Source organism: Dermacentor andersoni, chromosome 7 (assembly GCF_023375885.2).
Source record: "Dermacentor andersoni chromosome 7, qqDerAnde1_hic_scaffold, whole genome shotgun sequence".
Classification (NCBI taxonomy): Eukaryota; Metazoa; Arthropoda; class Arachnida; order Ixodida; family Ixodidae; genus Dermacentor; species Dermacentor andersoni.
The window spans coordinates 135,588,820-135,605,720 of record NC_092820.1 but is presented as its reverse complement, the minus strand read 5'-3'; the positions used below and the strand labels follow the sequence as shown (position 1 = coordinate 135,605,720).

General features: G+C 46.3%; 1 protein-coding gene across 4 annotated transcripts in view; it reads left to right on the top strand.

Moving 5' to 3' along the window:
• Gnpat (dihydroxyacetone phosphate acyltransferase) overlaps window positions 1-16,901 on the top strand; it is a 47,087-nt gene that overhangs the window by 15,662 nt on the left and 14,524 nt on the right. For all 4 annotated transcript variants that reach the window (XM_055072346.2, XM_055072345.2, XM_055072343.2 and 1 more), the window contains exons 7-9: window positions 1,243-1,373; window positions 11,813-12,063; window positions 13,875-14,186. In XM_055072346.2, coding sequence (XP_054928321.1) covers window positions 1,243-1,373; window positions 11,813-12,063; window positions 13,875-14,186 — 694 coding nt within the window. The remainder of the gene's footprint in view (window positions 1-1,242; window positions 1,374-11,812; window positions 12,064-13,874; window positions 14,187-16,901) is intronic.

Below are 16,901 nucleotides of genomic sequence, written 5' to 3'. Positions count from 1 at the left end.
GGCCCTTGAATTTTTCTGGTTTTTATAGCCTTGAGTTATCAGGATTTTGCTGTACTTAGATCTATAATGCATGGAGCTAATGTTACGTAAAACCATGCATTGTACTATGTATACCTTTTTCTTTCACCATGAATACCTGGCAACTCATCAGAACTTTATGTTATGTTTACAAATTTGGGTTCATTCTACGATTCTGCGTAGGGTGTGTCAAGTTTTACAAAATAAATTCTGTTCACGAAAAAGTTGTTAAGATGTTGAAAGGTGAGCAGGTGCAATAATTGCAAAAAAAAAGCTGCATGCAAGAAAAAGATATTGTGACGGTACCTCTTGTGGCTGCGGACAATGCTGACTATAAGAGGGGTACCTGCTTCAAGCATTTTTATTCGCACAAGTTGTTGAAGCAGACGAAACGAGCAACAGCACAGCTGTCCAAAAAGTCACTCTGATCTAAAAACAGTGTGTAGTTCCAAGTGTGCTGCCACTTTCGTGCTGCGTCTAAAAGAAGTTTGCATGTATCCCACAATAGGTGTGTGTTCAGGGCAGACATTTAAAAAAATGTCTGCTATCGACACTCCCTGCGGTGTCCTGGGCTAGGATGAGGTAAAGCTACCCAATCTGTTTTTATTCTAGATCCGCCATAGCCTTTTGCGATAGGTCAAATTGGCTCTAGTGAGCCATTTCAATCATTTTCATCTATCATGGAGGGCTAATGGCAGATTTGGAATAACAAGAGGTTAGGATGGTTTTACGTTCTCCTGGCCCTGTCCGTGGGCTCTGCACCTATGTTAAGGTTCACAGGTTGGCAGGTGTGACCATGTGTTGCACTACTGTATGTTATCGTGACAAATGGCAGGTGGTGCGCTGTGTGAAGCCGTGCGATGACTGTGCTCCTAGGAACATGTCGCTCCCGCTGTTCAGTGGTTAATAGGTTAAACATTTCTGATGTCATCTATGTACCGATTGCTGTATTGCTGTGGCTCTTATGATGTCAACGTTGTGCCAAATTACATGGTGCAGTCTTTTCTCTTGCTGTTGTATAGCGTGTGCCGTATTTTGGCTGCAAATACAGGTAGTGTGAAAGGTTGCCCTAGCCGGCACAACATTGCCTGCTATGTGTGAAACAGTCTTGCGGCATATACCTATAAGATCTGTGCACTAGTTATGCAAATTTGATAGATTTACACCAACAAAGACATCTTGTGACTTATAGTATCTTGTTTCTGCTCTCGCAATTCTGTGTAGGGCTTAGTGAAGGCCCGGGGCATCCTGAACGATGACTACGGCAACATCTTCATCAAATTTGGCTCCCCCATGTCGGTCCGGCAGTTTTGCGGTCGCTCGGTCGACCGGTCTGTTCACAGCATGCACCCAAGGTGGGTGGCTTTAAGCGTTTTGCGTCACATCTCATAAAGGGTGTCCAAAGTCATTGCTGCTAATGTCCTTTCATTGTGCTGGGTTTCGTTGCTCACTATTTGGAGACCTTCATGCCGTCCTATAGAGAGAGACGGCGAAGATGTTAGAGCAAGCTAGTGTCTGAGCTTCAGCAGCTGATTTGGGCATCTTTAACCTGCCATGGTTGTGCAGTGGCTACGGAACTCTGCTGCTGATCATGAGGCTGAGGGTTCGATTCTCTGTTGCGGCAGCCAATTTATATTAGGTACCAGAATGCAAGTGCACTCACATACTTAGATTAAAGTGCATGTTAATGTACCCCAGGTGCTCAAAGTTAATCCAGATCCACCACGGCATCTTTCACGGTCCCACTGTTTCTTCGGCTTTTAAAGCTCCTCGATCAGTCTGTCATTTCAAGTCATGCAAGCTGTGTTGGATATTTTGAGTTGTTTTGCTGATTAACACTTTCCTGTGCATGGGAAAATAGGCAGTCTTTGGGTAGTCTAGTAAATGATTTTGATGAAAGGGTTAAAGGGCCACTAAAGGCAAATATTAAGTCAATGTGGGCTGTTATAATACCATTCCAGAAACCTTGCAGTGCTTGTTTCTTGTCAAGAAATAGCTTACGTTGAAAAGCAAATTGCATTTGAAGGGGTCCGCATGCCCCTAGTGCAATTTGATTCGCCCGCCCCCGAATGGGGAGTCATGATGTTGCATACGCCATCACCGCCCTTTACTGCCATTTGTACGTAAAATGGCACCCGACAGCCAGCACTATGGTTTCTTGCTCAAAACGCAAAAGTGCGGCAAGAAGCCGAGCTAAGACAGAGCTGATGGTGCAAAAAAGGAAGGTAAAGCGGGAGTCGAGTCATAACACAATATTTGACGCTTGTTGCGATGGGCCTCATTCTCTGATACTTGCAATTTGTGCAAGTTTTGTGAGCCAGCAAAACGAGTGCTGCAAAACGATAATGAAACTACCAAAACGTGAAAGCGCAGGCAGTGCAAAGTCAAGCGAAAACAAAACCTTTTGACCGCCCGTGTCATTGTCAAAGGTAGCGTCAAAAATTTTTTTTCTTTTTTTCAAGGAATTGAATAGAAGTAATCAAGTAGGGTTTTGTTCCAGCTCATAATGCAATGCTATCTTTTTATTACGAATGGTTGGTTCACTACTAGTGACAGTTATGAGGAGTGCCTACATTAGCGGGCTAGTACGTCACTGTCCCGAGCGAGTCTCAAGTCATATCTTGCATTTAACCTCAATTCCTTGATTACTGAAGCTCTGCTCTCGATCGTATAGACACTTAGGTGTTATCTAGCATTAATTCATCACTTCAGCTTGACTTAATGCTTTAGTGTGTTCTTTTAAGATCTGGCATGTCTGTTAGTACATTGCAGTGCACTTATGACGATACCACATATAAGGACCTATCAGGTATAACAATGAACCGAATTAAGAGTTTCAACTTATGCATCAGGGCTATGAGAAAAAAAATCCCATATATAGCAATATGTTATGACCTCAAGCCGGATACAATAATAAAAATTTTGCCTTCTGGACGGCGTTTTTCATGCAGACTGAGCTTGAAATTTTGCGTTGCTAAGTTCTCCTAAACGACCGAGGCCGAGGTGGTGCGATAAGTTTGGCTACGCGAGTTCGTATCTGCAGCCATTACTACGCAGTGCATCCCGCTCACGCGCCGATTACAAAAGCCACGGTGAGCGTCGCTCTGCTGGCTAGAGGAACGGGTGTGCCGACCGAGCGTAGTTCACCACTTCTCTGCTTCATGATGCGAAAATGGTGCGGCTGTCAGCAGAATGTTGCTGTGGCGCACATCGATGTGCGTTGCGCGTATGCGGTGCAGACAAGAGGTGCGTTTGAGGATATCGCTCCCGTTGATGTCAGCTGCGGTGTGATGTGCGCTTCTAAGGCCGTCTTGAGCAGCGCAACCAAAGATGAATGGGAAATTCAGTTTTTGTCAGAAAACACGAAATGCTGCATTTGTTTTTCTAGCTTATGTGCAACCTGGCACTGCTGTTTTAATGGTTTCGAACAAGTGCAGTGGTATTTTGCAGTTTTAGACTGTGAACTAGCACGCAGCTTTTTTCATGAATTCGGTGCAGTTAAGTATCGTTTGAATCAAATAAGTAATGTGGCTCAACGTCCAGAAGCAATTAACACGTGGGCTATGAGAGAAGCCGCAGTGAGAAATTTTGGAATACTCATTGGCCGGCTGTGGTTATTTAACATGCACATAAAGCTTACTACACGAGTGTTTTGCATTCTGATTTATCAGGATGTAACCGCCATGGTAAGTATTCGAACCCGTGACCTCGTCCTCAGCAGCACAATGATAATCACTGAGCGATCATTCCCGGTAAGAACCGTTTGGAGCAATTAAGGATGTTGCCTATGGAGCTGCACTTACTGCTCTCATGCATATAAGTCTTGATGTCATTTGCCTTTCCTAAAACATGAAAACTATTCACTGCTTTTTATGCCATATAACTGGCAACATTTTGTCTATTTCAGCAATGAACGAGCTTACCTTTCCTGCAGACTTATGGTGCAGCTATCGGTTCCTTGCATAGACACTCACACGCTTCCAATTGAACTTTATTGAGGGTGGTGTTGTAGTGTAATTTCGCACAAAAAGAAAATGCGGCAGATGTAGAATCTTTGGCTGCCGGATCTAGTGTGCCTGGGGCAACACGTACACGCTGAAAAGATTCGCAAGTGCCGGTGCAGAAATAGTGAAGTCGTCGCAATTTGTGCAGGCTTCATTCACAGCTCGTTGCTGTGATCTCTCCATGCGTTTGCAGTCTTAATCACGTTTTGTGATTACATTCCAAAAGAATGTGTTGCTATTCATTTCTCGGGTCTCATATTATAGAGATGAGTGAAAGCAACATATTAGTGCATCTTTGGTAAACTTTGTCTAAGTCTATCACATATGGGTAAAATTGCGCTTGAGGAACTTTTCTTACAAGTGTCGTTCACATATAAGTAGTGTCTGCTGTCCCTCTTGTTGGTGCTGAGAACAGTGCTGCTTTAGATCCCATGACTTAGTTCAGAGCGAAGAAATAAGTGTGCATGTCTATCTTCTTGATGTGATAACTTTATTTGGAATCCGGCGATTGGGAGGCCCGGGCCTGGGGCCGCCTAGATGGCCACTGGGAGCTGCTGCTCCCGTGCGGCTTCCTTGGCTCGCTGGACGGCCCAAAGTTGGTCTTGGAGTTCTGAGCTGAGCAGCACGGCCGACCACCGCGCCCGTAGATTTTCTGGGGAGACTGCCATTTTATTTTGGTATATTTCACAACCCCACAACATGTGTTGAAGGGTGGCTCTAACAGACTTGCAGAGCTTGCACATATCGCTCTCGTATATATCGGGGTAGAAAGTTTTTAGTTGCACGGGACTCGTATAAGTTTCTGTTTGTAGTCGCCTCCAAGTAACGGACTCAGCTCTGTTCAGTTTAGTGTGAGGCGGTGGTAATACTCGCCTCCGATTTTGATAGAATTTGGTAATATCGCTAAATCTTGTTAATATATCTTTTTCTCTCCAGATTTCCTCCTCCGCGTTCTCCTGACCGATGGAAGTCACTCTTTGCTCAGCTCGGCGAGTGAGACCTCGAGCTTCGCGGTGTGCTACCTCGTTGAGGTTGATTGCGGGAATGTCTAAAGTCGTATGCGCTGGGAACCAGAGCAATTGCCTGCCGTTCTTCTCTGCATTGGAGAACTTTGCTTCATTGACTCTGATGATGTGCCATGCCTCAGGAGAGATCCTACCTTTTGCATAATTTCTAATGGCCGCTTGAGAATCACTAATGATGTACTGAGCATTCGTGGAGACCAATGCTAGTGCAATGGCTACCTCCTCTGCGGTCTCGGAATGTTTGGTATTAACTGATACGCTTGTAAGGAGTTTTTGGGTGTGATCTACGATTACTGCTACATAGCTATTTCTGTCTGGGTATTCAGCAGCGTCTACGAAGGTTGCTCTGTCGTCTGACCCAAAGCTTCGGATAATTTTCTCTGCTCTACTCTTGCGTCTGCCGTCGTTGTAACCTGGATGCATGTTCTTGGGTATATTTGGTACTCGGAGTTTGTCACGAATTTCTCTCGTTATCGTCCTCTTTTCCCCGTATAAATTGTGGTAATTCATTCCTAGTTTGCTTAGTATATGCCGTCCCGTTTTGGTTTTGGTTAGTCGCTCTGCTTGAGATGTTTGTTGTGCTTCTATGAGTTCGTCCAGTGTGTTGTGGAGTCCTAACCTTAGCAAGAGATCCGTGCTCGTACTGATGGGAATACCTAGTGCTAGTTTGTATGCTTTTTTTATCATGTTTTTAATTTTACGCTTTTCAGCTGCAAACCAATTGTGGAAGGCTGCTATGTATGTGATCTGACTGATTACGAATGATTGTATCAGCCGTATGATACTTTCTTCCTTCATGCCTTGGTGCTTGTTAGTAATTCGTTTGATTAATCTCATGGTGTTTGTTACCTTTGTGTCTAACTTCTTTACGGTTTCCCTATTTGTGCCTTTGTTCTCGATTACCAGACCCAGCACTTTGAGCTGGTTGACTATTGGGATATGCCGCCCGTTCTTGGTGTGTAGCTTGATTTCCTCATGAGCCTTGTTTCTGTCGTATCCTTTGGGAGGCCTGCCTCTAAGTGTGAGGCGGTACAATAGAAGTTCAGATTTCTCTGCAGAGCATGTGAGGCCTGTTCCTATGAGGTGTTCCTCTACTGTGTTAATTGCAGTCTGGAGTCGTTGTTCTATTGATCCGTCGCTGCCATCACAGGTCCAGATAGTAATATCGTCCGCGTAGATTGTGTGATTCAGGGACTCTATGTGATTTAATTTTTCGGGGAGTCCCATCAAGACGAGATTAAACAGCATCGGCGAGATAACGGCGCCTTGCGGCGTGTTGGCCCCCCCTATGTCGATCTCGGGCGACTTGAGCCCTCCGACGGAGATGACTGCTTTCCTATCTGATAGGAAGCTCTTGATGTAGTTATACGTCGGTTGCCCTAGTCCTATTCGTTCGATGTTTTCCAATATGGTTGCGTGGTCGGCATTATCGAAAGCTTTTTTAAGATCAAGGCCCAAGATGGCCCTTGTCGAGCGCGTTTTATAATCGATTATCTGATGCTTAAGTTGGAGCATAGCATCTTGTGTCGAAAGATTTTTGCGAAATCCTATCATTGTATCTGGGTATATGTTATTATCCTCTAAGAAGTTGTCTACTCTGTTTAAAATTACATGTTCCATTAATTTTCCGACGCAGGATGTTAGGGAGATTGGTCTGAGGTTGTCGATCTCAAGCTTCTTACCAGGTTTTGGAATAAGCGTTATCGTCGCTTTCTTCCATTGAGCTGGCACTTCTCCCTTTACCCAACACTCGTTTATGTATTCTGTTAGTTTGGCTATCGATTCATCATCGAGGTTCCTGAGAGTCTTGTTGGTTATACCGTCCGGGCCTGGGGCGGATTTGGTGTTTAACTTTTGTAGGGCCGCGCGGATTTCTGCCTCCGTGAGTTCCTCGTCTAATTTTGCGTTTGTATTCCCGTTGTAGCTAGGATAGATGCAAGGGGGTGCCTGGTTTAAGTATTTCTGCTGTAATTCATTGAGAAATTCCTCTTCTGTACCCTCATATGTGTGTATTAACTTATTAATGGCTTGCATGTGATTTTTCTTGTTATTGTCATGGTCAAGCAGGAACCTGAGCAGGTGCCAGGTTTTGCCGGTGCTTAATTGTCCGTCCATGGAATTACATATCTCGTCCCATTGTTGTTTGGTCAATTGCTTAGCATGTTCTTCTATTTTTTTGTTGAGGAGTGCTATGCGCTTTCTTAACTTTCTGTTATGCTTCTGACCGCTAAGTCTATTCTGAAGCGAGTGCTTAGCTTCCCACATGTGGAGAAGTCTGCTGTCGCATTTATCCAAGTTAGATTCAGGTGGTGCTATTTTTGTGGCAGCTTTGACGTCATCACTGAGCTCCTTAGTCCATTGTTCTATGTCTGCGATTGATCGTTGCTGTTTCGTCTCTCGCGTTCTACGAAATAGTTCCCAGTCTACTAATTTTATCTGTCGTTCCTTGGGTCTATTCGGCCCTTCTCTGACGTGTAACTCCAATATGCGGTGGTCACTACCCAAATCTTCCAGTGTGTTGTGCCACGTCGCCTTTTCAATATTCCTGGTAAAGGTTAGGTCTGGGGTTGTGTCCCTGTTTAGCGCCGTGCCTACTCTGGTCGGAGTGGCGGGGTCTGTGACGAGCGTGAGGCCTAATTCTTGCGAGTCGTTCCATAAGTCCCTTCCTTTTGCTCTGGTATATAAGTATCCCCACGTGGTGTGCGGGGCATTAAAGTCTCCTCCTATAACTACCGGATTTTCTCCAGCAAGTCTGAGTGTTTTCTGGAATAGGTTCTTGAATTTGTGTTTATGTAGCATGGGGTTGCTATAAATGTTGAGAATAAATAAGCTACGTCCTGTCTTTTTTTGTGGGATGAGTTCCAATAGAATATTGTCAATGTGCGTTATGCCTGTGTTGTGCTGCACGCAAGTTATGTTTCTTTTTACCAGCGTAGTTAATGCCCTGGTGTCCCCTTCGGCATAGCCAAAAGATCTGTATCCTGCTAGCTTTGCAATACCGTGTGTTTCCTGCAGAATTATGACGTCTGGTGTATCCTTGTCTTTTAAATACTGCTGCAAAACTGACTTTTTGTTTTCGTAACTTCTACAATTCCACTGCCATATCCTGAACCCTTTTTTAGCGCGCTTCATTTCGGGTGCGACCATGGGAGGGAGACGGGAGGTTGCAGAGAAGCTGATCTTATATAGTTATGTGGTTGTGAAGTGGGTAATGATTGTGATGGTTCGGAGGCAACGGAGGGGAGTCCGTTACCTGGTGACTGGTTTGCCTCTAGGATGTCTAATCTACTCATAATTGCTGCTATTGCCTTAGCCATTTGATTCATCAATTCATCCCGTTTTTCATTTGACTTTTGTATTTCTGCTAGGGTCTTTTGAATATCGGCTAATGCTTTATCTACCACTGCGGTATCTTGTTTATCACTGATGGCTTGGGCCTTGCGTTTGAGTGGAGGGGGGTCATCCCCTTCGTCCATCTTATTGTCCGGGATTTCAGATGGCTCTTTCGTGCTCGCGTGTGGAGTGGGAGTTACCGGATTTATTTGGCTTTTTCCTTCCTTCAGAATTTTGATTTCATCGCTCATACGTGCTAGCAAAATCCTCAACTGCACGTTCTCGTGTTTTAGTTGCTTGATCTCGTTATTAATGGCAGTCTCCCCACCAGCACCCGGGCGCACGCCATCGACCACGTCTGCCCAGCTCACCGTGTTAGTCTGGTTTGCTGAAGAGGATGGCCTAGTTCTGGACCTGGATCGGGATCGTGTCCCCGGTTGCCTGGAGCCGGACCGGGATAATGATCTGGTGGTGGATGGAGACCTTGTTCTCGATCTGGAGCGTCGTTCCCTGGCGTTTAGGAGGCCAGGCGTTCCGCGAGACTCTGCTCTGTCTTCTGTTGAGATAGCGGCTTCATGTTCTTCTTGTCGTTCTCGTTGCAGTCTGTGCCATTGTCTCTGTTTAACGATGAAGGGTTTTTTGAATTTGGCTTTGCACGTCTTGTCTGCGGTCGGATGGTCCTCGCCGCATAACTGACATTTAGGTTGGCACCTGTGGTCTTTATCTGGGTTTGATGTTCCACATCCCGCACAAATCTTGTTGTCAGGGTTGGGACATACATCTCCTCTGTGTCCAAGTCTGTTGCACTGATGACAGAAATCCACTTGTTTCCTGTACAGGGAGCAAGGGAGTAGCGCTGCCCTGTATCGGACGTACGCGGGCACTTTGTGTCCTTCAAAGAGCACAATCACTGTGGTAGTATTACTCAGTCTCTTTGCTGCTATCGCCGTTGGGTTTTTACTCGTAACCACCGCTGCTGTGATGTCTCTTGGGCCCTCGTCGAGTGGGATTCCTCTGATGACTCCTTTGGCCGTCATGTCAGGCGCTGTCTCGTAAGCATTGGCCTCGTAAAACGTGTCTTGAATCTTGATACGTGCTACTTCCTGATATTTGTTTGCACGCTCTTGATCCGATGTACTGACGATGAGGATATTTTGATAATTGTTGGGGCAGACAATGTCCTCCTCCCTTTCGTCTCGAGGAATGCCTGCCGCATCTTGTACCGCAACTGTGAGGGGAACTATACCGTGCTCGGATATCTTGAGTCCTCCACGCGGTCTGATCACAATCTTGTAATCCCCTCTTGGCAAATGTGGCATTCTGCTTGCCTTGCGTATTTGCTCTAGCCTGCCTTTCCATGGGTTATTGTTGCGCTTGTCGAGCCGCGTCGGCGACAAGGTGCTCTCGCGATGTTGGGAGGTTCGCCGGTCTGATCTTCTGTGTCTGACCTCCTTCCATCCCTTGCTTGTATCCACTTCTTCCTGGGATATGCTGCACCCCTCTACGGTGACTTCCATCATTGAGAAAATGATCGGCAATTGTTGAGGAAGCCGGCTCCGGCGCGTGGCCTCGCGGCTCTCCCGCTACGAGGTCCGGCCAAAATATTGTCGTAGAGGCTTGAAAAATGGGAATCCCACCTGGTTTTCGGTATCCACTTGTTCCTGGGAACGAGCTGAGTCCGTTGGCGTGCAATAGCGGGTGGCTTTTTGGCGATTTGCGCTACAAGAACATTTGTGGAATACGGAGCCGACGTGATGTGCATCCGCTCCCTCCGGCTTCTTCTTCTTCTTCCGTCTATCTTCTTGAGACAAAAATACTGCCACTAATCGGTGCAGTCTCCAGTAATTCAGCCTTTGAGACGAGCTTGTGCTAATGCCGCCACTCATTTTTTTTTTCATCAAGGGATGCCACACCATTTCAAACACTTCTGAATGCGCAATAACTGAGACCAGTAGCTCCTCACTGCGCAAACTGATGGCTACAGATGACAACTTTTCACTCGGTGTGCTTTACTTGTTGCGCGCTGTCTGCCACAAGTACCAGATGACACGTACCGCTCAACACCGTTCTACTGACTGCAGTGACATTTTTTGCGTCATGACGCAGACAAGTGGTGGACTACGTTCCAGATGGGTCGGTCGGCGTAGCTACTCATCTAGCCACCATAGCGTCGCAATTTGGTGCAGCACGTCACAAGATGGTGCCAGCTGCTTTGCATCCACGTTGCCCACAATCGTGCGCTTTACGCATCCCGAGAGAGATAGAGAGAGGGAAAAAAAAGCAAAGCAGGGTGGTGGTGGCCATCTTTTCTGCAATCTCTCTCTTTCGCAGCAAGTGTGGAAACTATGCCAAAAATGTGCCACGGAAGTAGTCCCCCAGCAGCTGACAACCCATTTTGTAGATGATGACGTTGACAAAACGCAAAGCTATGTCGCTTGAGACGAAACTAAATTTTTCAGAACTTAAAGAAGTATGAGCTCACACAGTTGACAATACGGATGATTCTGAAAAACAGGAGTGCCTCAATTGTGAAGGCTGGAACCAGTGGCCATGCTTATCAATGGAAAAGGTGGACTTTGTTTACCAATGCAAAACCCCCATGATAGACAAACTAACACTGTGGAAGCCTTTGACATTATTGAGCTCTGGGAGCACGTTGCTACTGAAGGTGAAACAGGTGGCATTTGGATGGAAGAGTTTCTGAGCGCAGATAGTGCTGCCTTGTTCTGCTTACGGATCTCCGACGAGGCGATCAATGTCGCAACAGACGACGTTGTGCGACGGAGGTAATGACAGCAGCACCAGTGATGACGAGATGGTTGACAATGGCCCATCTTTGACCTTGACCCTGATGTTCACACAAAGTGCGCTTTCGTCGATCGAGTCGTGCACGCCAAAGGTTTGCCACCAGTGTTTGCGCAGCAGCTGAATGTATTGCACATTGCGGTTGTAAACCTGAAACTGCAGCAAAAGCAGGTGACCATTTCTATTTCAGCACACTAATGCTTGACACGTTATTTAGAGCTATTAATAAATGCTGCGTTTTTCACGACCCACTTTCTACATCTATTCTTTAGTGCAAATGGCAAATTTGGGTTCAGAGCTACAGGGGTATGTCTGGCAGATTTTTTTGTGGCAGTCCAGATATAGCGTGTATCGCTTATAACAATCGAATTTTTCGTTCTTTTTGATATCTCTATAAGTTGACTGCGCTGCACTACGCTGTTAATGGTTCACGTAAGAAATAGGTGAGAGCCTTGTCAAACTGCCCAATGGCAGATTCTTTTTCCCCTCACTTGTGCTCTCATCAGCACAAGAGCTAAACAATCAAAGTTGTGCTAACTTACTGTGTTACTACAGTCTCGAGTCTACAGTCGTTCATTTGTTAAGCAGTTTCTCCATCGTTGCACATTTCTTCTTTGCCTGCCCCAGATTCGAGACCCACGTGACCGCCGAGGAGACCGCAGTCTGCACCCGCCTTGCCCACTGGGTGGTCCGGGCCCACCACCGGTCCCTGGCCCTGTCGGCCTTTCCCCTAGTCTGCCTCTGCTACCAGGCACGTGTGAGTTGGCAACGCAGCCGGGGGCTATCGCAACCTCGGGTCATGCTTCACGATCTGGCTGATGAGGTGCTCTGGCTGCGGGAACTGGTTCAGCGCCTGGGTGCTCTGGTCCATCTCAAAGGTTGGTGCTCTGGGTGTCGTGAGAGGGGGTTCAACCAAGTGCCTGTGCTTGTTCAACTGCCATGGAAAGGGTGTGAATCTAGAAGAAGAGGAAGCCGATTGTTGGTGCCAAGCAAAACCAACACACTGCGAAGCCAAGAAAATTAACTTCACTAGAGTTTGCCGTTGGACTAGATGCCAAGAAAAGCACAGTGGAAGTTAACGCTTCTTACAATGACAGCTGCTGTGGGCTCGCTTCCCTGGTCGTTTTGATGTACACCATTGCTGACTGCTGTCTATCGCTGGAATTCCTTGTGAGCAAGTTACAAAGAAAAAAAAAAAAAAGAAAAGTTCTGATTGTGTCATGAGGATTTGAACTTGCGACCAACAGATTGGCAGTCCAGAGTGTGTGTATTCCAGAGTGTGTGTGTGAGTGAGGTATTCTGTAAGTGTCCACCTAGTGGGCTGTTCATTTCAGCTCCTGCTGAAGTGCTGATTGGTTTGGCTGCGATACAAGCGAGAACAAAGCAGGTGCTACCCAGCCCACCTCCTTCTCGTTCGTACTGCTCCAGCAAATCAGCAGCAGCTGAAATGGACAGTCCACTAGATCGGCACTTACGGAATACCCCATGAAGATTCTACCTCTAAGCCACTCTGGCCATGCTACGCCCGGCTAACGCCTGCTCAACATCTGCGTACTAGACAGAGCTGGCATCCATGCCTTTTTCATGTTCTGGTGTGCCGCCCTCCCAGTTGTGGAGGCAGTCATAAGTTTTCTTCTTCAACATGTAATGGTAATAGGTAATTGAGCATGACTGCTCTCTCTTCATTCGTCTTCTTCCAGCACTCAACTTCTTGTCATGTCATGGTGGTGCTGATGTTGTCTTGTTTTCTTCAAGGACAGCGTGAGGCTTGTTAATGGAGTAGCTGAAATATTGAGCAGCAGGCGACTGATCCAAGACTGTGACTTTTTGACCAAAGCGGCCATTTGCGATCAACTCGGCCGTGTGACCTCTGTAGTAATGAGCCCTAAGGCTTAGTGCACATTGAACTTTGCCATCTATTGCATCACTGCTTTGCGTTATGGGCGAAACTACAACTAAAGAAAAAATGATATATAGAAGTAATAATTAAAAGGGAAATGAATATGCATAAAGACACAACTTCCTTCAGGTTACAGTCCAACCCACATCTTGCGCCTTCGCATCATGTATGCAATGGTCTGCCAATATAGTGGTGGCCATCCACTTGGGGCCATGGCAGCAGATGTGGAACATCCTTTTGTTGTGCTGTGAATTTTGGCTTGGATCCTTTGTGGTTTTCAATTCTATATGTTGCCTACCAACATCGTACATGCTGATAGCACTAGTGTTTTTGTGGGTGTAAACCTGATGAACTCTTGCTGTTCGTCTGGGTCCACTTTAGCCTCCTTATGTACTTTCCGCAACACCAGCCTGCAATTTGACACCTTTAAGCTGTAGTGTGAGCTTAGGGGCAGGCAGCTGGCCTTGGATGCATGAATAAAGCCTTGGATGCTACATAGCATCAAGCTCCTTTGGTCCCCTTATTCCTCTTGTTCAGGTCTGTTACAAAATGACACAAGGCTCAATAAGTGCTGGATGAGCCACTGCAACCAACTATTTAGTGGATTCACACGGGAATGCTGCCCCGTCCAGTGACTAAGCTCAGCAACTTTATGCAGCAACTGTCTCCTTCTACAGGGAATGTGAAATGATCAGATCAGCCTGGTGATTTTTTGTTCTCTCTTACACTTTCTTTTACTCTATGCAAAAGTGGAGTTCCTTAGTGCTGCTGCTGCATCTGGTTTTCCAGGAGGAAACAGCAACCAGACAAACCCGGTGACTTGGCTTCGTCGCGAGGTCCGTCTGCACTCGAACGTGTTCCGGCTCACGCCAGAAGGCACCATCGAATTAGCACCGGCCGACACAAAGGCAATGCTTCCAGTGGGAGCTGAAGCCAGTGCCGAGCCAACCGGTGCTTTGCTGCGGATAGAGGCCGACACGGTGAAGACAGCCGTGCCCGAGATGATGCTCTATCACTATGGGAACCAGGCACTCCAAGTGGTGGCACCGGTGTGCATGGCGTCACTCGCACTTCTGGCCACTCCCCCTCCTAGGTCACAAGGTAAGGCATCTCCTACATTCCTTGCAGCCTTATTGAGGTCCTATGAAGCAAATTATGCATGACACCACCGAATTACACCTTCACCAAATTAGTATGCTAGCTTTGATAACAACTCAAATCGTGTACGAATGTCTGGAAACTATTTTTTAGTGATAGAATGTATGTTGAATAGAATAACGTGCTTTCTTCCCTCTGAAACTGTTTGCTCGTTTGCGGCCATCTGATGTCTGTGTAAATGCGTCTGCAGCCATGGGCTCAGTGCACCACTCACATAATATTTTCGAACCCTCCATGTAAATCCAAGGCTAGTCTTGTGACAGGCTGCTCGAAGCTACGAAAATACACCATTGCATGCCTACAAACTGCAAATGGCCGAACATGCGCTGAGCGGCCATGTTCCCGTTCGCTTCAGCGAACTCTATAGCTGCGTGTGGTTTGAGAGGTGCGGTTGGAAGCAGCCACTTCTAATTCAACCATTTGACCATCTGCGTCCATGGTAGTTACCATTTATTGTCTCAGTATTCCTTCATGGCGGCAGTGAAATTTCGTTATATTGTAAATGTGTATAGACACACTTCGTTATATTGAGGTTCTAAATACGTGGTGTTCTAGGGACAAGAAGTTATAAAAAGGTAAATACATTGTTCTATAGAGATTTGTGTTATATTGAAGTTCGTTATATCAATGTTTAGCTGTATTCGAGATATTCGGTGTAGAGACCCATGCAGTGTCACATGTTGCTTGCGCAGCTGCTGCCCAAGGGAGCGTTTCACTTCATTTTTGATGCAAAAGGAGGACCGAGTGCGGGCGGATGGGCCGCCTCTGTTGGTGCAAGGTTTGTCCCGATCGACAAGAACAATCCAAATGATAACGCAATGTGGACAGAGGGTGCAGCAACAGAAGCTGCACGTATTTCGTAAGGTGCGAGCATGTGCGAAGATTGGGCTGATTAGCCACTGATGGGCACCTAGATTGTGTTGGATACGCAGCCATGAACTTCATGCTGCTCGTCAATCTAACCCACGCATGTGATTTCGGAACCGATCACTGATGAATGTTCACGGCCGCCATCGTTGCAACGCACCGTATGGTGACTTCTCGTTCCCGACGCCGTTTATAGACACACATTGGTCTCTTATTGTAGCTTCGAGCAACCCTTCACTAGACTAGCTTTGGATTTACACGGCGGCCGACAAAGTGTCATGACCTGGTAGCGTGTGTTTATAGACACACATTGGTCTCTTATTGTAGCTTCGAGCAACCCTTCACTAGACTAGCTTTGGATTTACACAGCAGCTGACAAAGTGTCATGACCTGTTAGTGTGTGTTTATAGACACACATTGGTCTCTTATTGTAGCTTCGAGAAACCCTTCACTAGACTAGCTTTGGATTTACACAGCAGCTGACAAAGTGTCATGACCTGGTAGCGTGTGTTTATAGACACACATTGGTCTCTTATTGTAGCTTCGAGCAACCCTTCACTAGACTAGCTTTGGATTTACACAGCAGCTGACAAAGTGTCATGACCTGTTAGTGTGTGTTTATAGACACACATTGGTCTCTTATTGTAGCTTCGAGCAACCCTTCACTAGACTAGCTTTGGATTTACACGGCGGCCGACAAAGTGTCATGACCTGGTAGCGTGTGTTTATAGACACACATTGGTCTCTTATTGTAGCTTCGAGCAACCCTTCACTAGACTAGCTTTGGATTTACACAGCAGCTGACAAAGTGTCATGACCTGTTAGTGTGTGTTTATAGACACACATTGGTCTCTTATTGTAGCTTCGAGAAACCCTTCACTAGACTAGCTTTGGATTTACACAGCAGCTGACAAAGTGTCATGACCTGGTAGCGTGTGTTTATAGACACACATTGGTCTCTTATTGTAGCTTCGAGCAACCCTTCACTAGACTAGCTTTGGATTTACACAGCAGCTGACAAAGTGTCATGACCTGTTAGCGTGTGTTTATAGACACACATTGGTCTCTTATTGTAGCTTCGAGCAACCCTTCACTAGACTAGCTTTGGATTTACACGGCGGCCGACAAAGTGTCATGACCTGGTAGCGTGTGTTTATAGACACACATTGGTCTCTTATTGTAGCTTCGAGCAACCCTTCACTAGACTAGCTTTGGATTTACACAGCAGCTGACAAAGTGTCATGACCTGTTAGTGTGTGTTTATAGACACACATTGGTCTCTTATTGTAGCTTCGAGCAACCCTTCACTAGACTAGCTTTGGATTTACACGGCGGCCGACAAAGTGTCATGACCTGGTAGCGTGTGTTTATAGACACACATTGGTCTCTTATTGTAGCTTCGAGCAACCCTTCACTAGACTAGCTTTGGATTTACACAGCAGCCGACAAAGTGTCATGACCTGTTAGTGTGTGTTTATAGACACACATTGGTCTCTTATTGTAGCTTCGAGCAACCCTTCACTAGACTAGCTTTGGATTTACATGGCAGCTGACAAAGTGTCATGACCTGTTAGCGTGTGTTTATAGACACACATTGGTCTCTTATTGTAGCTTCGAGAAACCCTTCACTAGACTAGCTTTGGATTTACACGGCGGCCGACAAAGTGTCATGACCTGTTAGCGTGCATTTGCGCTGACGGCGAATGAACAATGGAAGAGGGAAGGCGGGGGGGAGCGAGCGTCGCATGAACTTTTCATGACCGTCCAGATTTCAGCATCATTGGCAGGTTG